This window comes from Mytilus trossulus, chromosome 11 (genome assembly GCF_036588685.1).
Source record: "Mytilus trossulus isolate FHL-02 chromosome 11, PNRI_Mtr1.1.1.hap1, whole genome shotgun sequence".
Taxonomy (NCBI): domain Eukaryota; kingdom Metazoa; phylum Mollusca; class Bivalvia; order Mytilida; family Mytilidae; genus Mytilus; species Mytilus trossulus.
In genome coordinates, this window is record NC_086383.1 from 26428672 (window position 1) to 26452153 (window position 23482).

Genomic DNA, 23482 nt, shown 5'->3' on the forward strand with positions numbered 1-23482 from the left:
CTGTTTGTATTTGGGGTATAATGCTTAAGATTAACATTTAAAAATCCTCTGTTGCAATTACTTCAAGGTTAGGGTCAAATGTATGCCAGATTGACTGGACTTTTTCATTTTTTTTTCCGGCTTACTCTCCTTTACATTGACAAACATTGCTAAGGTTGGTTGTTCTCTCTGGTGACTCTTGTTTTTAAAATAAAAAACAAACAAACAAATATATTTTCATTAATCTGCTATTTCCTTGGTTTTTTTTCACAAAATCTCACATCGAGAAAAGTTTTCATGTGCCCTTATTCGTCCTCTGGTTTTCATTCATCATCTTTCATTTTATTTTTAAATCTGTTGTTTGTAACTATTGAAAGTGTGAGCTACTGGTCACTAATGAGACTCTCTCCTTAATAATTCGGTAAACAGGAAGTTGATCTGTGATTAAATCTGAAAACAGATCACAAGGTATTGATGACTCATATAAACCCTGAAAATAATTTTCAGAAATCCTTGTCATGATCCGGTAAACTTTGGCAAGACATTAGTTTATACGTTATAGATGTGTCACAAATATAAAAAAAACTTGCACGAAGGACTTAGTGTATATAATTGTAAAAAGATATGATAAACGAGGTAGGTGCAAATGAGATAATTTCCCGTCAAATTCACATTTAAAAAAAAAAAACCCATTAAAGGTCAAAGTAACATTCTGAACATGGAGCCTTTGATCACAACGAACTGCAAACCATAATGGTTCCCCAAAACATCAAAAAGAACTAGCGTCAAACCTACCAACGTATAATTTATATAAAAAAAGAGAAATGTGAAACACTTATGAATCACATCAACAAACGAAAACCACTTAACATCAGGTTTCTGCCTTAGAACTGGTTCGAACAAATGCAGCGGGTTTAAACGTACTTACCTTCACACTTACCTCAATCAAAAGTGTAACATCACAACATAACAAGACACACTATAAAATATATCACTTGAAATGGCTTTAATCAATCATAAGACATATTGACAAAACGAGTGAACGTACATTGAACGAATACATTTGATTTAATACACAATGTAAATACATAATTCAAAAGATAAGGGGTGAGATATTAAACATCATAAGAAAGCCAACCAGAAACTTGGACAAAGGAAAGTGAAAGGTCTGATTTCAATCACATGTCTCTATTTTGTCATTATTCTACAATCACCATTGCACCTTTCCATGAACTAATTATATTTGTTTATTTCGCAGAAACTTGTAGTGATAGCACCCATCAATGTTTTGATAAATCATGCATAAGTCAAAATCGTGTATGTGATGCTGTACCTGACTGTCCTGGGAGATACTCAGAGGACGAAACTGAGTGCACTGGTAATGTCAAACAGAATTCATGTGAACAATGGTGGGGCATTGGAGCAAGGACAAGTGGAATGTATTTTATCAACTCACCATATGAACCAGGTTAGAATTTTATATTTTCGTCAGACCCGCGTTTCGTCTACAAAAACACTCAAAAGAGACGCTCATTCAAAAAATGTTAAAAAGGCCAAAATAAAGTACGAAGTTGAATTATCCGAAAATGACTTGTGCAAATCAATTAAATCAGGAAATCTTCTTATCTATATGAACACCTACGTGAACGAAAACAAATTGGAAACCTAACCAACACACTTAAATCACGAAATTACAAGAGTTCTGACTTCTAACATGTGTTTACAAATGCATCCAGACGTGGTAAAAAAACTTCAATATTGAAATGATTATTATGTGATTGTGAAAAATACCAAATCAATTGTCTTGCAGTTATAGATAAAAGCATTTGCCTGAAAACCCCATTATTCAAAATATAATTCAAACATTTTACAGTACATACTGATTCCCCTGTCATTTTTTCAGGTACAGTGTCAGTATATTGTGACTTCTATGATACTGGCAATACTTCACTGGTCTCAACATTCTTTTATTATAACGATATTATTACGTCAGATTCGGAATCACTAATCCAATTTGATTTTCCTAAGTGGCAGATAAGGAGTGTAACGACGAAGGACAACCACCAGTGTTCACAAAATGTTACAGTTACATGCTATTTCCATGATATCGAACCTGGGAATTTCTTAGAATCATATACCGATTTCAAACCTCATTGGAATTTTTTACACACATATACCGATGGTGTTGATGCATTTAACGAGAGGCAAGTAACTTATCATAGAATACTAATTACACAAACACAAATTAAGGATAAGAAATAAGAACGTCTGCTTGCAATGATACTTGTATTGAAACTCTGAATAGATGACGTAACAACAACGGTGACGTCGTTTTCATAGAGAGCGGAAGCGGGCACACCTCATGTGCTATCCTTAACATTTAAAGGGCCCAAAAATGAAGGAAATTATAATAAAATGAAAATATTCTGAAAATTTTACTTTAAATTAATGTATCTGACGCACATAAAACTATCAAAAAAGAATATCAGTAAGTGTCTTTGAAAATACACCCCAATAGAATACAAATAAATTAGCAATCTATGATCACAAAAAAACTCATTTTAACAAAGTTAACAGTCCATAATTTTTTAATGAATAGTTCACATTATTCATATACAACGGTCACCTTTAAATTTGGTCCACATGTGTGTCTAGCTTGTCTTTCTGCTTTCATTTCATCAGGCTTATTCTTCAGCTGTCAAAAAGATATAATAATGGCCGTTTCTTTTTCAGTCTTTTTATAACATTTTTCCTTTCTCCACTTTGCGATCTCTGTGTTCACCAATGAAGTAGAGTGATTTCTTTTTTAGATAAAGTAAAGAAATATCTGTTGTTATGGAATTTTTAACATGTTTTCTTAAAAACATCTTGAAACTCTTTGTTTCGCGTTGTCTTCGCGTCAATCTGTGCACTACCAAATGATTCTGTCTTCCATAACTTCTCCTGGTGGCATTCTTCTGTCTTTCTTGATGTCATTACATTCATCATAGAAGTTTGATGGTAAATTTAAATTGCGGAACAGTGAAGTGGTTCTCATAATAAATTCCTATTTAAAATTTCCCTAGGTCCCTCGCATCTAATGACATGGTTAACTATAATTGAAAAATAGTAGTCGGTTCCCATGAGTACTGAGACTGGCAAATTTTCGAGTTCTATTCCTGATATATATGGTAGTTTTATTTTTTACGGATGTAAGTCTTGAGTTGTGCGGCAATTTCCGGTACGATCAATACTCTGATCGGCAACTGACCTTCATCTGTTATCAAATTTATAACACTTGTTTTTAAATGACTAATTCTTGTACTTTCTGCTCTGTCCCCAAATCCGGATAAGTTCAAAGTCTCTGTGCCAGTTATTGATAACTGTAATTCAGCGGCTAAGTCTTTTGAGATGAACGACATCTGTGCTCCTTCATCAAAAAGATTGTGGCATCTACACATTGTCGTCCGGATCTAACAGGATTAAAATCGTTTTTGAGCAAGCATGTGTGGTTGCCTGTGAATGTTAAACTTTGTCTGATTACCCCGAGTTGTGTTTAATGGTTCTTACTGCATGTTTTGCTTGACTTACAATCAACGGAGTTATAATGTACTAAACAGTTAAAACATGAGCGGTCTCTTTTTACTTTTTACATTCGGTCTTTCTAATCAATTACTGTTGTACAATTTACTGAGGCATGTGACTCATGGCAATAAATGCTCTGTTTAGAGTTAAAGCTATTGTTTTGATGAACTTTATTGGGGTGGCTTTGACTTGATTATTGATTTCGCGGTTGCTCAGTCTTCTTATGACATTGAATGCTTATAACCTTGTTTTGATGCGTTTCTTATAGTAATTCTGTTTTACACACTACATAAGTTGGACACGTCATTTCAAGTGTTTTAATTGTATATTTTTAATGATCTGTTCATCTAAGAAACAATGCAAGCACAACATTTCTTTTTTTAATATTGAGAAATTGTAAAAGTTCCTTGGATACAATTTAAGACCCTGCCTTCATTAATTATTAATGCCATATGGAATTGCTTTCATCAACTGTACTCCCATCATCATAACGTTTCCTTGTTCTGTAGTTTCCATTGTTTTGGAGGTACGGAATGGAGTAAAGCAGATATCAACAGAGTGTTTACTGATAATTTAGTTATTAAAAATACCTGGAGACTTCCTTTTGAGTATTATTATGTTCCAGACAAATCATACCATGAAGAAGGATTTTATTATGTGACAGTGGGACCTGTTGTATGTAAATCAGGTAAAACATGAAAAACAACATTCATATATGTTAAAATGCTTCACGCGATAAATTAAATCAAATTATTATCTTTTTCTTATGTTGCTAATGATTGCAAAAAAAAACAATCATTCTATATTTATATATATATATATATATATACTGACTCAGAAGTACTTATATATGTATAACTCGTCTAAACATCAACCCAACAATGTTAGATCTGTTAATTTGCTTTCGCAAATTTTTGGTTCTTCCCTCGCCGGGATTCGAACCCATGCTACTGTGATATCGTGACACCAAATCGCCTGCACTGCAGCCGTCCCTCTAGACCACACGACCACCTGGGATCTCATTTAAAAGAGCTTTCGCTGGCCATGTGTTACCTTTCCACGTCAGTTGCGGCGTACTACAGTACATGATATATAAGGCATGAAGATGTTATTGTTACAGATCAGCTAAATTATCTATAGTAAAAGATCCTACAAATTAATGTAAGATACAGTCACATAAAATAATTATATTCATAAGTACGTCTGAGTCAGTGACAACCCTACAACAGATGTATCCATATATATATGTTCCGGACCATATGAGTATTTGGACCATACGCGTATGGTCATGACCATATGGGTATATACTCATATGGTCCGACCATACGCGTATGGTCGGACCATATGCGTATGGTTGGGGTAATTAACACTCTGTTACAGTTTTCTTTTCAATACTTCTAAACTCTTCATATGGCGATATGGTATGACCGTTCATTCAAAAGACGCCATCATATAAGTAATTTTATAATTATATTATAATAAAAAATAAGCAAAATAAAAATAAGAAGTTTCACATAGTTAATTCTACTTAATTGTCAAAATTAAAGTAAACACATTTTATACCGATGGTCATAACCGAATTGTTATTACGAGTAAATGGCAATATGTCGACTAAAAAATTTAATTCCAAAAATTTCTTAATGAACTGTTACATAAGAAGTCACTGGAAAGTAGCATACTTTTAGTTTATTTAAGTTGTGTTGTGAATATGGTGTATTGCAGTCATTTTACGATATTTGAGATCTAGAGCTTCTTTAAAACACCTTATACATCAGAATTGCAAAAGACCTCGGTATCACTGTACGCCGCTGCAAAAAGGCTTGTTTTTTGCCCTCGCAAACAAAATTTGTAAATGAAAAAGATCGTGCACAAACTTCTTGCAAATGCAAAAAAAGCTATGATACCGTGTGGAAGTGAATGTCATCCAAGCCTACATGCACGAATGTAACTAGCGATGAAAACTAACTAAAGCATCACTATTAAATTTTTAAGTAGTTTTTTGGATTATAAGATTAAAAAATCGTCATGTTTTAAACCGTCATTGATTTTTTAGATTCTGTTTTTGTATGATTGAAACGTTTATAATTTAATTTGAAAAAAAACATATATACCTATATGGTTCAAATACTCATATGATCCGGCCCGTTAATAACCAAATGAGTATTATACTCATATGGTCCGACCATACGCGTACGGTCGGACCATACGCGTATGGTCGGACCATATGAGTATACGCATATGGTCATGACCATACGCGTATGGTTCAAATACTCATATGGTCCGGAACATATATATATATATATATATATATTGTGAAGCTCAGGTGGTCGTGTGGTCTAGCGGGCCGGCTACAGTGCAGGTGATTTGGTGTCACGATATTTAAGTAGTAAGGGTTCGATTAGGGCGAGGGAAGAACAAACAATTTGCGAGAGCTAATCTAAAATTGTTGGGTTGATGTTTAGACGAGATGTATATACATTATGTACACCTCCATGTATCACCATCATAGCTGGTAATCCGATGGATAAATCTGTTGTAAAAAGGTCACTGACTCAGACGTACTTATGAATATAATTATTTTCTGTGACTGTATCTTACATTAATTTGTAGGATCCTTTACTATAGATAATTGAGCTAATCTGTAACAATAACATCTCCATGCCTTATATATAGCATGTGCGTATACTGGTCTGTAGTACGACACTAGATTAAAACTGACGAGGAAAAGGTAACACATGGCCACCGAAAGCTTTATTATTGTGAAGCCCAGGTGGTCGTGTGGTTAGTTAGAACTTCGTACTCATATGTTGATTTTTCAAATTAAATTATTAACTTAAATTCGAATACTTCTTTTTGATGTCACATTGTTTATCCCATGCATCACCTTCAGATTTGATTAACCTTCTTAAAAGATCCGTGATATTTGATTTTTCAGAAATTCCAAAAAATGTTTCCCGTAGCCCGTCTCTTTGCTCTAATGGAAAATTGTATAACTCTACAGACCACTGTGTAATGCGTGTAAATGAAAGAGGAGATACGAATGGTTGTAGGGATATGACTCATCTTCAGCACTGTGGTAAGATAAAAGAATTGCAAAATAAAAACATTACGCGTGTATCCTTTGTTCAGATTCGAAAACTGAAGACTACTTAAATATGACATAAAGCACGTTTTTTATTGTGATATTATAAAGAGTAATATGTTTGTTTCCTTTTTGTTTGTTACTTGGTACAGAAATACACATTAACATATCCACAACCTACTGGTCGAAACGTCGCTCATGATAAAACGGTGGTAAGGACACAACAACAACGATAATGTCAGATATCCCCAGGATCTCCTTAAAGGATGTAATGAGAAGTACAAAAAGAACAAATTCCTAACTTTTCTATGACGCTGTCAGTTCTTCAGTGAATTTGGTATTATAAGTGGTTGTACTTAAAACGATTGAGAATTGGGACCAAGATAACATATGCATTGTTCAGATCCAAAGACTGAACAATCCTTATGCATGATATAAAGCACGTTTTAAATACATCGTTATAAGAACATTTCTCTTTGCAGAAAAAGAAATTTGCCAGCCAGGATTTTTCAAATGCAAGGAGGGTCACTGCATTTCATCCAGCTTACTTTGTGACGGCAGCAAACATTGCGAAGATGGCGATGATGAATTATTGTGTGGTAATCATTTATAAATAAAGTTTTTGACATAATAATATTGTTTTCAAAGGAAACTCTGATACGATTTTGTATGAAATATCTATCACCTCTCCACTTCCTGTAAAAGAGTTCTAGCTTAAGAAAAAATTGAGAGTTACAGCTTCTACACTAGTTAAGGACAATATTTGCGAAGACAGATACATTAACTATTGAGATCAGTCCAATATTGTTAGTATGATAAGATTGAAGACAGGAATGATAATTAGTAAGATGATAGAAAATATCTCAGGAAAAACTCGTATACACGTGACGACAAACCTTTTTTGGCCCCAAAATATAGTAGATTTAACAAAATTGTGAAGATGTTATCGTTTGTCTATTATGTGAAATGTAGAATGCTTCTGCTTCTAGAATATAGACTGTTTTGACAATACAATGCACATAAATCGTGTATTTCTATCATTAAGTCATGCTAAATTATGGAAATCTTCACAGTTTGAGCATTTTAGTTAAATTTTAGACGGTTTTAGTCTTAAATGAAAGTGGCTGCATTCGTGTTTATTCATAATATTGAAATGTAACTTGTATTTGATGATAATACATGACATATATAAAGGTTTAAGATGAACACGGATGCGGCTACTTTCATGTTTGACAAAAAAAATCTGAAAACAATCTTTTGCATATTGGATAGATTTTTCATATTTAAGCCTAAATCAGAGCGTTTTTAATGAATAAATCTGTCGAAATTTTTCACATAAACGAATTGAATCAATTAAAATAGACACTAAAGTGTTTAAAAAGTGTCCAAAATATTTCGATAGATGAACCTGAAATTTGAGGCCAAAATCGGCCATTACCAAACCTACTCCTTTATACATGTTACAGATGATAGCTTATACCAATATATCTAACATTTTTTTAATGTGATTACTTTTAGAGAATTTTACCTGTCCTGGATTATACAGATGTCAAAACTCAACCACGTGCTTGTTATTTGATGAGGTGTGTGACAACATAAGACAATGTCCACTTTGGGATGATGAAGTTGGTTGTGATGTCACGTGTCCTTCTAACTGCACATGTGAAGGTTTTGTATTTATATGTCATCAAGAAAAAGTTAAAACAATTTTCCGGGATTTGTCTGTTGAAGTAAGAAAACTAGATTTGAGCAGCTCAGTATTTCAGAATAATAGTTTTACCATTCCTGCATATACGTACTTGGCTGAACTTAATTTGTTTAACTGCAGCATAGAAAATATTACGCCATACTCATTTGAACAATTGATGAACCTCCTCCATTTAGATTTGAGCAATAACAAATTAGAGGTTCTAAAAAGTTACACGTTCCATGGTTTAATCAGACTAGTAACCCTAAACTTAAAAGGCAATCTGTTGCTGAGATTTATCAAACCAAATGCGTTCTTTGCATTACCTAAGGTTAAAGATTTGGAACTGTCTGGAACTAGTATACAAACACTTTTGAATGGGACATTTTATGGTTTGGACAACCTTGAAACGTTCAACATAACAGGGAATGGACTTACAACAGTAGAAGACAACGTATTTGATGGACTTGTATCCATTCTAACAATTGATTTGACACAAAACGATTTGACAAAATTTTCTCCTGATATTTTTTCCCGTCTTCCTCATTTGACCAAAATGCAAACTGATTCCTATATATTTTGTTGTATTAAACCAGAATCTGTTTCCGCAGAGAACTGTTTCCCAAAAATGAACGAATTTTCCTCGTGTAGCAATTTAATGAGAAACGATGTATTACGTGTGTGCCTTTGGATTATTGCTATAAATGCCTTAATTGGAAATGTTGGAGTTATAATTTATCGTGTCATCAACAAACAATCGCTACTTTTTAAATCAAATTGGTTATTTATTATGAATCTTGGTGTATCCGACATGCTGATGGGTGTGTACCTAGGGATTATTGCTGTCGCTGATATGTACTACTCTGGAAACTATATTATACATGACAGAGAATGGCGAGATAGTACTATATGTAAATTTGCAGGTATCGTTGCAGCAATGTCATGTGAGGCATCTGTTTGTTTTATCATGTTAACGACTTTTGACTGCTATCTCAAGGTAAAGTTCCCATTTGGCAGATGGCAGATAACATACAAAACCGCGAAGGTCTGCACTTTGGTGTGCTGGCTATTTGTAATCATCATTGCTGTGGTTCCGATTTTAGAAACGACATATTTTTCAAATATGTTTTATTCAAAAACAGCAGTTTGTTTGGCTCTTCCATTCTCCCGACAGAAAGTCAGCGGATGGGAATATTCAACAGCTATTTTCGTGTTCTTCAATAGTATTGCGTTTATTGTAATAGCTTGGTGTCAATTGTCTATTTTTCAAGTAGCTAAAAGTAGCAATAGAATAATGGCGAAGAGGACAAAACAAGACCTAACACTGGCTAGAAGATTGTTTCTTGTTGTTTTGACAGACTTTCTTTGTTGGTTTCCTGTTGGAGTAATGGGTTAGTTATCCATTTACTAACATAAAAATAAGGATGTGTTATTTATAGGTAAAGAAATAGCTTTTTTTAACCTTGGATTACTTCGTCAGCTCTCAAGCCAGTATTTGGGTACTGGCTTGATAAGGGTGACTAGGGAGCCTTTTTATAATATGTCGAAATGAAGTTTTTATCCTTTTTTTTAAATATATTAAAAAGTATGGGTCACCGAAATATTCTTCACGCTACAGGTTGTGCAAAACTGTCCGATTTTGTAAAGATTATGCAAGGAAAATCTGATTTGTTATGATAAAAAGAAAACATGGTATTAGAAATTTAAGATAAAATTGGAGAAGATTGCTCTTTTAACATGCTATCAGATAAGAAAAAGACAAAATAGGGTCACTGAACTTGTTTTCTTGCAACATATCAAAATAGGTATATTCATAACGCTTTTTATAATAAAAAAAATACTTTATCTGAGTTATCTCACCTTTAAGTAGAGTAAAACAAGTTGTTTTTGATACAAAATTTAATTCTAGTATCTATTGGTATATATGTGTTAATATAATTATTTGCCTGTTGCAAAAATCGTCACATCAAATATTATTGAGGAATACTAAAAGTCCAGTCAATCTGGCATAAATTTGAACCTAAACCGAAAGTAATTGCAACAGAAGATTTTAAAGTTTTAATCTTTAGCATTATACCCAAAATATACACAGAAAAAAAATCCAATAAAATCTAACTTAAAGAAGACTAAAAAAATCACCATTTTAAATTTTGAAATTTGCATTGAAAAGGAGATAACTCTTGCAAAAAAGGCTGAAATATCAATAAATATTGTTACAAAGTTATAACTTTTCCGCTTCGATTCATCAGAATGTATTGATTTTTGATTTTTAGCAGTCTTTAGATCATAACAAGCAACTCTAAAGGTGTTTTCATATCTTTCATCAAGCTTTAACCTAGATTTTGTAATTCATTAGTTGACCATTTACTGAATTTTGCAACATGTCAAGGTAAAGAATCTCATATTTAATCAAAATAAGTCAGTATGTATTCTTTTTTTTTGTGGTTTTAAAGTTTCTTTAGATAATGAAGTTGCTGAAAAAATATTATATACAGATATAGACAATACCAATGTTTTACATTATTTTTTCAAAATGGTTACAAAGCTTACCCATAACACTTCGGTTTTGTACATTTCATGAACAGAAGATAATATAATTTAGTCAAATACAAACTTATAACCCCATCAGATGATCATACTTTACATGAATTTGAAGAAAAACAACCAAGAACTGACCAAAATAGACTTATTTTTGCAAGAGTTATCTCACCTTCCAATGTTAATTTTAAAAATGCTGATTTTGAGTTTTTCTCAAGTTAGATTTTATGAGACTTTTTTCTGTGTATTAAATGGGCATAATGCTATAGATTAGAACTGAACAATTTTCTGTTGCAATTTATTTGAGGTTAAATCTTAGTCAGACTGGACTGTAAATCATATGCCTGATATTTATACATTCCATGTTGATTGAACTTATCTTGATTTTTTTTTAATTCCGATTGTGTCATTTGATAGATAAATTTCAATTGTAAATTACCGGAGGTCGTTTTTTTTTTTTTGTTATTTTACTTTTCATACAAGTGTTAACAAATATGGTGTCTGTCAATAACGCTCTACAGTGATATATCTATTATTCTTTTCTATTCTGTGATAGGTATACTAGCAATGACTGGTCAAGTATTTCCGTCAGCAGTGTATTCCTGGGTAGCGGTATTTGTGATGCCACTGAACGCAGCTTTAAACCCATTTCTTTACACGTTTTCAACATTAAAAGAGGTAATTATGCTAACCAGTAACTAAACAATGTATTCCTGGTTGGCTGTATTTGTGATGCCACTAAACGCAGCTTTAAACCTATTTATTTTCACGATTTCAACATTAAAAGAGGTAATTATGCTAACCAGTAACTAAACAATGTATTCCTGGTTGGCTGTATTTGTGATGCCACTGAACGCAGCTTTAAACCCGTTTCCTTAAACGGTTTTAACATTAAAACAGGTAAATATGCTAAGCAGTTATAAAACAGTGTATTCCTGGGTGGCTGTATTTGTGATGCCGCTAAATGCAGCTTTAAACCCCTTTCTTTACACGTTTTCAACATTAAAACAGGTAAATATGCTAAGCAGTTACAAAACAGTGTATTCCTGGGTGGCTGTATTTGTGATGCCGCTAAACGCAGCTTTAAACCCCTTTCCTTAAACGTTTTCAACATTGAAACATCGATGACTAAAAATTTTCTCGAAGTTAAACTTGTATTTTAGGTGTTTTAAATAACCTTATGTCATCAATTCCGTCTTAAAACATAGACACTACAACCTAGGGACTGCTCTATCAATGTGGTTCTGTTTTATGTATGTTTAAGAATTTTTGTCCGGGTTTTTTTGAATTTCCAAGGGGAATATTCTAAATTATCAGTAGCATGACGTTTTACGATGTTTGATATTTGTTTATTCAGTAAATTGAAATTTTTCAAACCTCTGTTTTGTACGAAAGCCGGGAAGGCTCACCTTGAATTCAGAATTCTTCATTCGGAATTTTGCATTCAGAAGTTTAGAATTCGAAATTCATAATTCGGAAACATTCATTAGTGTTATAAACTTATTTATTATTGTAATAATTACTATCTATTTTCATTGTGATATATGTATTACTTGCCTTTATGTCATCTACTCTTTATTTAAAGAAGTCCTATTTATTTGTTCATGGTATAAGCTCTTCAACTTCGTACTTCATTTGGCATTTAAAACTTTTTTGGATTCGAGCGTCACTGATGAGTCCTTAGTTGACGAAACGCGCGTCTAGCGTATATACTAAATTTAGTCCTGGTATCTATGATGAGTTTAATTGGAAGGGATTTTTTAAGGGGTAAAAATCAATGCGAGAAACAGGTGACGCCGATTCTGGCATTTTGCTAGTTTTGAGCTTGCTATCTCTCAACACTATATTACAGGCCTCTGATTCTAACTACAATCTCCGTATTCATTTTCCTTATATAAAAGCATGTTTCTGAAGAGTTTACTAGTTCCGTGAAACGTTTTTCTACGAAAAATGTTTGTTTGTGAAAAATAGTTCAGAGATATATTAAAGCCTTTATTTATTTGCATTCCAGTTTCCACTGACGCGATAAGAACGTGTAAATATCCTACTCAGAATGTCGATATCAATTTGCCGCGATTTTTAGTGTGGTGCTAGCAGTCAACTTGCACAATACTCAGAACATACAAAAACGCAACACAAAAAGTTTGAAAGTTTTAAAACATTAACTTCATTATCTACTTTAACAAAAGCAACAAAAAAATAATAAGCTTGGGTATTGCAAATGTTTCTTAATTCATTTTGATCGATCAGATTAGTTTAACGAGTGTGCGAATGAATTCTGCTTAACGTACAGAAGCAAATGAAATATATGCATATTTATGATGTGAATATGTGCATGAATGATGAATACACTCTGCTTTGTCATTGTTAGTCATGTTTAGCCGGACACCAATTTGAAAGTCTTTTGTTTGGTCTAGCTGGCAAAGATTCGAACTTCGATATTTTGTACTCAGACAAGCACATAAACCATGAGACCATCTAATGTGTTTGGTATAATCATTGATGTTTAAATATTACTACCACGGTATAATATATTTTTCCCTGAACACAGATTTTTTATAAATATCTTTTAAATCTTGTTAATTACATAGATAGTATCATACTGATATATTTCATGGGAGATAAATGATTTCAATCTTTAGATAAAGTGATGTTCCATTTGTTGTGTTTTAATTGATACTCATTATACAAGGGAAATCAATGACCAATCATCATAGACTATCAATTACAGACCTATTAAACTCATTATGTATTTTTATCTTAAGCCAGCATATTCTCAAGGTTCTAAAACTATAATCTAACATGTCAAGTAAACCTGTGTATTCCTTATCTTTATCCTGATCTTGTATAATTCAATCGGTCGCTGTTGAAAATTAGCCCTTATATTAATTATAATAATAATAATAGTAACTTTATTTGAAGAATAAAAAAAGTTGTGGTATGATTGTAATTGAGACAAATCCTCACAAGAGACCAAAAATGACACAGAATTAACAACTTAAGGTCACTGTACGACTCAATTAGCATTTCTACACCCCCCCCTTCCACCCAGAAAAAAACAAAATAATATAGAACAAATACTATAGAAATTACAAGTTAATGATTGGTCTGATTGCTCAGACTTGTATGTAAAGATTTCTATATTTTTGGAACTCATCATTGATAACAACTAGTTAATAACTATTTAAATATAACCAATATTATTTGTTCTAGTACTTTAAGTTTTGATACTGCAGTTAATATCGTGTATGCAGGAGGGAAGTGTTTTCTTGTAACGGTTGATTTGCATACCGTAAGAAATGCGATGATAGTTTTCATTTTCCACATCACGTATCTTGAACTTTGAACTTGACTGTATTTAACTTGATAACACAAAGGTGACATATAGAAATAGTTGGCCAAGTTTTGTTATAAATTATTTATTTTTATAGTATAAAATTCCCCCCTTAAAAAATAGATGCACTATGATATTCAAACGTATATATTCGTCCATCTTAAATAGGCTAAATATGGCGTGTAGTTGACTTTAAACTAAACTTAGTTGTTTATAGATACGCTATGGTCAGACCTTGAAGCCTGGGTCACACCTTATTGGATAGCTCGAACGGACGCCTAACAGATACCTTTTTTTCAATCCGTTAGACGTCCGTTCTTATCTGTTAGGCGTCCGTTCATATCCGTTTCATTCCCGTTGGGCGTACGTTTTAATCGTCGACGTCCGTTCTGTCCGGTGGAAAATTTTGAGCATGTTCAAAACTTTGAACGGACGTCTAACGGATGAAATGTCCGTTGGACGTCCGTTAGGCGTCCGTTTTGTATCCGGTACGTGTCCGTTATACATTCGTTGGAGTTCGTGCAGATAAATTCACCTACGGATTTCTAACGAACGTCTAACGGATAAAACTGATGTTGAACGAATGTGAAACGGACTTCTACCGGACGTATAACGGATAAAACGGATGATGAACGGATCTGAAACGGATGAATGCCAATTGAAAATTTCTCTTCAGAAATACCAAATAGATTTCTAAAGGTTCGTGAATTCTTATTATTCATAATCGATCTTAGAGTAAGGGCACATCTACACAATCAAGCAGCTGTTATTCAGGTCAGACACTGCCCTTTAGCGGCATTTTGAAGAACAAACCAAAACCAGTTACACAAAACATTTTCAATATTAATGCGATTTACATGCATTATCATTGTCGTCTTTAATTTTATCGTATATCTTGTTTATCCGTTTTATCCGGTACTCTGTCGTTAGGTGTCCGTTTTATGCGGTACTTGTCAATTGGATGTACGTTCGACATCCGTTCTGTCCGGTACATCTCCGTTGCATATCCGTTGCCTGTCCGTTATGCATTCGTTAGGCGTCCGTTTTTGTTGGTCAGTACTTCCACGGACTCCTAACGATCAACAATTTTGTCAATGGACAACTTTTATTTTCATCCGTTAGGCGTCCGTTTGTCTTATCTGGTAAGATGTGACCGAGGCATTTTGAAATGTTTGATATTTTTGCTGTTTCCATGGTTACGGCGGCCATTTTGAAAATTCTAACTTCAAAATCAAACTCTGCCTATGCTAGTTACCATTCCTGTAAAGTTTCATCCAGTTTACTCAAAATTCTTATTTTTGAAATTTTTGACTTTTTTGCATTGTTTCCATGGTAACAAGGCCTATTTTGGAAATTCCAACTCCAAATGCCACATCTACCAATGTTGCTCATCATTACTGTGAAGTTTCATGAAGTTTTGAGCATTTTGAGAATTTTGAAAATTTTGGTGTAGTTTCCATGGCAACATAGTAGTTCCAATGATCGCCAAAATCATCCAACACCTGTATATAGTGGGCACCTACATTGTTTTAAAATATGATGATTCTGAGTTGAAGCATATCCAAACAGTTCACCAAAAACCAAATACAGATTTTTTTCACAATGGTGCCGTTTTCATGGCAGCCATATTAAACTTTGCCATGCCATAATTAAAAAGAAGGAAGGATATAAAAAAATCAAATAAGTAACGAATAGGTAACGAAAAGGGAATAGGGAATAGGTAACGAATAGGAAATAGGGAATAGGTAACGAATAGGGAATAGGGAATAGGTAACGAATACGCAACGAATAGGGAATAGGGAATATGTAACGAATAGGTAACGAATAGGGAATAGGGAATATGTAACGAATAGGGAATAGGGAATATGTAACGAATAGGGAATAGGGAATATGTAACGAATAGGGAATAGGGAATAGGTAACCAACTTGACGCCCATGGATGACGCGTACGCTAAATTAACACCAATGTGTTGACTTTTAAAATCTACTTGGGGAGTATGAAATCTTCAACAAAACTTAGACGGATAGTTTTAGATATGAGTCAGAAAAAGTGATGCTTTATTTAAGGTCAGTACTGTAAAGATATCTTTATCTGACACACATATATTGCTTTTTCAGTGAAGATGTCCACCTTGATTTGCACCTATAGTGAAGAAAAAACTGATTATTTGACGTTAAACTGTTGTTTGCTTCTTTTTTTTTTAACAAGGTCAATTGGGGGTGGGTTGGGTAGTATTTATATTATCGTGTAATGGACATATTTTGAGGAAGTTAATGGACTAGAAGGAATGAAAAACAGCGTATGGGAAGGTGATGAGGGGACAATTTGAACCAGAGACTTACAGGGGTAGCTTTGACAAGATATGACAAAAAGCAAGCCTATCTACAGTTTATGGACAACACAATACATATACACTATTCATAAAAGGTGAAGTAGGTAACATAAAGACAGGAATACAATTCTCATATCACAATTAAAACATATATCAATTATTACAGTATGTATGTTATAACATTTAATAAAATGTAATGATTTCCAAATTCTGAATACTGAATACTGTTATTCGGTACTTTAATATTAGAAGCTACACTTTTTTTGTGGTTTTTATTATTGTATGACTGCAGACAGAAATATAAGATTGTTATATTTAACAATACTTTTGTTGCTAAATAAAGCAACCATACAAACGTAACACAGAAAGAAACGATTCGATAATCATTCTGGTAAAAATAAAGCTGTTAAAAGTACTAACCAAATGATGTTCTTTTTCATTATATTGCCATAAACAGGAAATTAAGATGAAATGCTATTTAGCTTCGTAACCAATGTCGGTATTTTTTATTTTCCTGCTATATGAAATTATCTTTTTATTTGTTTTGTAGAAACCAAACATTATGGCAAAGATGTCTGTCAAAATATTTCAGTTTTCCAAAGTTAAAGACCGACGTAAAGGTAAGAACTGAAACGCACATCAAAGTATCATTTAGTCTACTTGAAGAATCAAAACAATTGACAGCCAAATTAATCACGAAGTTTTAAAAGTAGTTTTGAATTGAAAACCCTTTCTGTATCGGAAATTTGCGAAACAATCGTTTTATTTCTATGACATGTATCCTTATCGATTATATTTCATGTTAGCAGTTAAACATTAGATAGCTTAGATTGATTACATATCAAGATAATTATCATCATCAACAAAAATGAACTATAAATGCTCTTGGAGTTGATGGAAAAGCCACTGGGCAAGGCCTTTTTGTCATTGAATATTTTCAAGTATGCTCCTAAATTGACAATTAAAGTTTAAAAAGAGAAAAAAGGCTAACCACAGAAATGTTCAAATATTCCGCTTTTGTTTCCCTAATTATGAATTAGATTCAAAACCAATTTAACACACAAGTAACACAGCAGGTACTATAGGTGGAGCAAGATCTGACTACCTGTCTGGATCACACGAGATGACTTGCAGTTTTGGCGGAATTCATGTTGCTCAGTCTTTTATTTTCTGTGTCTTGTGTTTGTCTCCCTGTCTTTTTTTCATTTTTTTGTTTTTGTGACATCCTTTAAATTGACATATACGCGGAATGTATGGCTAGCCATGAACCCAAAACTACCAAAAATTCTTGTAACATGTCAAGAATATGGCCGTTGGTGGTTTCCTTATATGATGTTGTTTGTTGGCGTTTGTTTTGGTTTCACCTCAGTGTTCCTGCTGTTTCTTTGTTTTCCTATCTTAGTTGAATGTGATTCCCTCGGTTTTTGTTTGTCACCAGGATTTGTCATTTTTCAATCGATTTATAACTTTGTGTTACCTGCCTGAAGCAATGGCGTTGTCGGTTAATATTCCACCTTTGATGTCTCATTTGAATCTTTTTACTTTCTTTCACAGAACATATTCTGGTGTATGCTTTTTGATTGTGTACTTTAAATCAAAACGTATCAATTAAACGTAGTATACTATTTCAGCTGCATCTGATGAAATGTTCATGTCCTCAGTATTTATCAACAATTACAAGATGCTTGAGATGAAGCACACAACTCTTCGAGAACTGTTTGCTACGAGAAAACTAACCGTTCGGGAGAGTATTCGTCTTGTCTCACAACTTGCCGCTGGAATAGCATACTTACATCATCGTTATTTGACACTTTGCAAACCAGTTTCTTTGGATACTTTAGTTGTCGTCATGGATGGAGAGGTAATTTTAAATATTATAAGTGGGGATATTTTTGTACCATATATAGTTTTATCGTACAGTCTTTGGTGTCAGTTCTACATGAAAAAAAAGGAATAGAAGTTCTTTGAACATGTAAACTGTTCAATTCAAATGCTTTTTTTTACTCAAAGAGTAATATTTTTAATCGGTAAATTTATGCCACGAAAACTAAATTAGAAATGCACTTCAAACACTGTACTTAACGTTCAAGATGTCTTCTTTTTTAAATCCTGAAATATAATTTTCGGTATATTTTTTCGCCACAACGACGCAACTACCGATTAAAACAAATTGATGATATGCAATATTTGTTTGTAAGATAATTTAACTCATTAGATTACGTTGGATATACACTATATTAAATAATAATCTTTTTATTCGTTGTAAAGAGAATAAGATAACACTAACAAAAAACGTACACTTTACATAAAACCCGTATATTTTAGCATAACAATGAAAACCACACCCGTTTTTTTATTGCAAGTTATACTGTAGCACAAAGATAATTATATTTCAGTTTTCACCGTTATACAACATCCACAACATTTTTTATGGTATCTTTTCATAGACGGAAACATATCAAAGTCATTTCCTAAAATAATCGTTCATTTGATAACAATTCAAAAAGTTGTTTTATGCAAAAATCTAAAGAGTGCCGTCTCGATGATAAAAATAATCGGTATGCTAATGTCAAAACCAAGTCACTTTTACCTTGGTCCGTTGATGACATTATATTGTACAGAACTGTTCTAGATTTTAAGGTTTGCTTACTATACTTCAATCTGGCATTTTTTAATATTATATCTTATACAACTAAGATAATATGATTATGTAATTCTTTAACAAACATGTTTATATTGTAGACCATCGAACGAATAAAGGTGATTTCTAAAATAAAGAATATTAGAAATGAACTGGATACTGCCCAGGATGTAGATAACATCGGACAGATAACTAAACTGGTAATCAGGAATACAAGAAAACTGCCAGCAGATGGACATAAACCATGATCTAACAGATTGTACCTTTTTTTATTTTATGTGATGTTCGTATATTTGTCTGTGTTACATATTTTTTATTTATGTATATTTATGTAGAATTACGTATCAATTAAACGTAGTATACTATTTCAGCTGCATCTGATGAAATGTTCATGTCCTCAGTATTTATCAACAATTACAAGATGCTTGAGATGAAGCACACAACTCTTCGAGAACTGTTTGCAACGAGGAAATTTTCCATTCAGGAGAGTATTCGTCTGGTCTCACAACTTGCAGCTGGAATAGCATACTTACATCATCGTTATTTGACATTTTGCCAACCAGTTTCTTTGGATACTTTAGTTGTCGTCATGGAAGGAAAGGTAATTTTAAATATTATAAATGGGGATACTTTTGTCCAATATATAGTATTATCGTAAAGTCTTTAGTGTCAGCTCTACTAAAAAAAAGTAATAGAAGTTCTTTAAACATGAATACTGTTCAATTCAAATGCCTTTTTTACTCAAAGTGTAATATTTTGAATTGGTTAATTTCTGCCACGAGAATAAAATTCGAAATGCACTTCAAACACTGTACGTTACGTTCAATATGTCTTGTTTTTTTATATCCTGACATAGAATTTTCGGTTTAATTTTTGTCCACATCGACGAAACTAGCGATTAACGCAAATTGATGATATGCAATATTTGTTTTTAAGATGAGTTCACTAATTAAATTAAGTTGGATATACACTATATTAAATAATAATCTTTTTATTCGTTGTAATGAGAATTAGAGAACACTAACGAAAAACGTACACTTTACATAAAAAAACGTATATTTTAGCATATCAATGAAAAACAAACCCGTTTTTATGTTGCAAGTTATACTGTAGGACAAAGATAATTATATTTCAGTGTTCAACGTTATACAAAATGTACAACATTAATTAGGTTATCTTTTCATAGACGGACACATATCAAAGTCATTTCTTAAAAATAGTCGTTCATTTGATAACAATTTAAAAAAGTTGTTTTATGCACAAATCTAAAGAGTGCCGTCTCGATGACAAAAATGATCGGGATGATAATGGCAAAACCAAGTCACTTTTACCTTTGTCCGTTGATCGCATTATATTGTACAGAACTGTTCTAGATTTAAAGGTTTGCTTACAATACTTCAATCTGGCATTTTTTAATATTATATCTTATACAACTAAGATAATATGATTATGTAATTCTTTAACAAACATGTTTATATTGTAGACCATCGAACGAATAAAGGTGATTTCTAAAATAAAGAATATTAGAAATGAACTGGATACTACCCAGGATGTAGATAACATCGGACAGATAACTAAAGTGGTAATCAGGAATACAAGAAAACTGCCAGAAGATGGACATAAACCATGATCTAACAGAGTGTACATTTTTTGATATTATATGTTGTTCGTATATTTGTTTGTGTAACATCTTTTTTATTTATTTATATATATGTAAAGTTACGTATAGATTAAACGTAGTATACTTTTTTCAGCTGCATCTGATGAAATGTTCACGTCCTCAGTATTTATCAACAATTACAAGATGCTTCAGATGAAGCACACAACTCTTCGAGAACTGTTTGCAACGAGGAGACTTTCCATTCTGGCGAGTATTCGTCTGGTCTCACAACTTGCAGCTGGAAAAGCATACTTACATCATCGTTATTTGACACTTTGGCAACCAGTTCCTTTGGATACTTTAGTTGTCGTCATGGATGGAAAGGTAATTTTAAATATTATAAGTGGCGATATTTTTGTCCCATATATAGTGTTATCGTAAAGTCTTTGATGTCAGTTCTACTTTAAAAAAAAAAGGCTTAGAAGTCTTTTAAACATGTATAATGTTCAATTCAAATGCCTGTTTTTACTCAAAGTGTAATACTTTTAATTGGTTTATTTCTGCCACGAGAATAAAATTCGAAGTGCACTTCAAACACTGTACGTTACGTTCAAGATGCCTTGTTTTTTTCAATCCTGAAATTGAATTTCGGTATATATTTTCCCCCACATCGATGAAACTAGCGATTAAAGCAAATTGATGATATGCAATATTTGTTTTTTTAGATAATTTAACTCATTTATTTAAGTTGGATATACACTATATTAGATAATAATCTTTTTATTCATTGTAATGAGAATAAGAGAACACTAACAAAAAAAGTACACTTGACATAAAAACCGTATATTTTAGCATAACAATGAAAAACACACCCGTTTTTATATTGCAAGTTATAATGTAGGACAAAGATAATTATATTTCAGTGTTCAGCGTTATACAGCATGCACAAAATTTCTTATGTTATCTTTTCATAGACGGAAACATATCAAAGTCATTTCTTAAAATAGTCGTTCATTTGATAACAATTTAAAAGTTGTTTTATGCAAAAATCTAGCATAAAAGAGTGCCGTCTCGATGAAAAAAATAATCGGGATGATAATGGCAAATTCAAGTCACTTTTACCTTGGTCCGTTGATGAAATTTATTGTAAAGAACTGTTCTAGATTTCAAGGTTTGCTTACGATACTTCAATCTGGCATTTAATATTATATCTTATACAACTCAGATAATATGTTTATGTAATTATTTAACATACATGTTTATATTGCAGACCATTGAACGAATAAAAGTGATTTCTGAAATAAAGAATATTAGAAATGAACTGGATAGATGTAGATAACATCGGACAGATAACTAAACTGGTAATCATGAATACAAGAAAACTGCCAGAAGATGGACATAAACCATGATCTAACAGATTGTACATTTTTTTTATTGTATGTGATGTTCGTTTATTTGTTTGTGTAACATTTTTTAAATTTATGTAAATGATAATAGAAATCGTATCCAACCAAATACACTGATCATGCAAACACTGAAGACAATAGAATAAACACAGCAGGAATTTAACCTAAGACTACAAATAAAAAACGTTCTCTTTTAAATGATAAGTATTCGATTGGTTAGTGTGATTGTTCAGCCCTATATCTGTAAATGATATTTTTATTATTCTTTGTAATAATAGATTTGGTATGTTTTCTGGTATGTGCGTCCGTCCGTCTGTCCGTTCGTCCGTCTGTCCCGCTTCAGATTAAATGTTTTGGTCGAAGTAGTTTTTAAAGAAGTTGAAGTTCAATCAATTTGAAACTTAGTACACATGTTCCCTGTGATATGATCCTTCTAATTTTTATGCCAAATTATAGTTTTTACTCTATTTTCTCAGTTCACTGAACATAGAAAAAGATTTTACAGATGGGACACCCGTGTACTGTTTTAAGTAAGTTCAATTTTCTTCTTTGGTTTTGTTAAGATGATTTACTTGATCATCTGGTTTTGACACGAGAAAGAATACTTTTGAAGCTATTAACATAGTACATACATAAGCGTCGTCCCTTTTATTTATCTTAACCTTATAAATCTTAAATGATAATTGTGCTGATGTAAACCCGTGATACACTGCTGGCAAAGTATTCAAGAGTACTTATAATGTTTTATTTTTATTAATGTTATTTGCATAATTATGTCTATTATAATATATCTGTCACATTGAATGTTGTACAATATCTCATGTTTGTTGATTATATTGTCATATTTAATAAAAAAAAATGTTTATTGTAAATGACCACTGTGGAAACACGATTCGAATAAAATATATTATTTAAAATCTTATTTTTTTTTTTGTCGACTCTTCTATTTGCATCAATTACAGGGTCACGAAATGGCTTTAATAACTGTACTCACATTAAGTTTGGCACATTGTTTTAGTTTTATCTCATTCGATTTATATACTTGATATGTGTCCCTCGGTTTTAATTTGTAACCCGGATTTGTTTTCTCATAATCGATTTGTGACATTTAAATAACGTATACGACTGTTGAATTGACGGCAAAATTTTAATCAAATTGAGAATGGAAATGAGGAATGTGTCAAAGCAAAAACAAGCCTCCACCTATCTATTGTGCCAAATACGGATAAGTTAATATTTTCCCTGGATACGTAAATCCTAAGTTTTCGAAGTGCTGACTACTGGTATGGTGATACCCTCGGAGACGAAACTTCAACCA

At 32.5% G+C, this 23482-nt stretch overlaps 1 protein-coding gene across 1 annotated transcript; it reads left to right on the forward strand.

The window, feature by feature from the left end:
- The first annotated feature begins 7437 nt into the window (after positions 1–7437).
- On the forward strand, positions 7438–23031 carry LOC134689903 (G-protein coupled receptor GRL101-like). The gene is made up of 8 exons (XM_063549869.1): positions 7438–7468; positions 8144–9703; positions 11407–11528; positions 17068–17137; positions 18149–18378; positions 19260–19759; positions 20642–21142; positions 22029–23031. The coding sequence occupies exons 1-6, from the start codon at positions 7438–7440 to the stop codon at positions 19404–19406; spliced, it is 2160 nt and encodes a 719-aa protein (XP_063405939.1). The 3' UTR covers positions 19407–19759; positions 20642–21142; positions 22029–23031.
- Positions 23032–23482: the final 451 nt, after the last annotated feature.

Bases quoted from the DNA above. Each gene is read 5' to 3' on its own strand.
- LOC134689903 (XM_063549869.1), top strand. From the start codon at position 7,438: ATGATAAGATTGAAGACAGGAATGATAATTA. The intron at 7,469-8,143 runs GTAAGATGATAG...GATTACTTTTAG, and splicing joins GAAGACAGGAATGATAATTA to AGAATTTTACCTGTCCTGGA. The intron at 9,704-11,406 runs GTTAGTTATCCA...ATTCTGTGATAG, and splicing joins GTTTCCTGTTGGAGTAATGG to GTATACTAGCAATGACTGGT.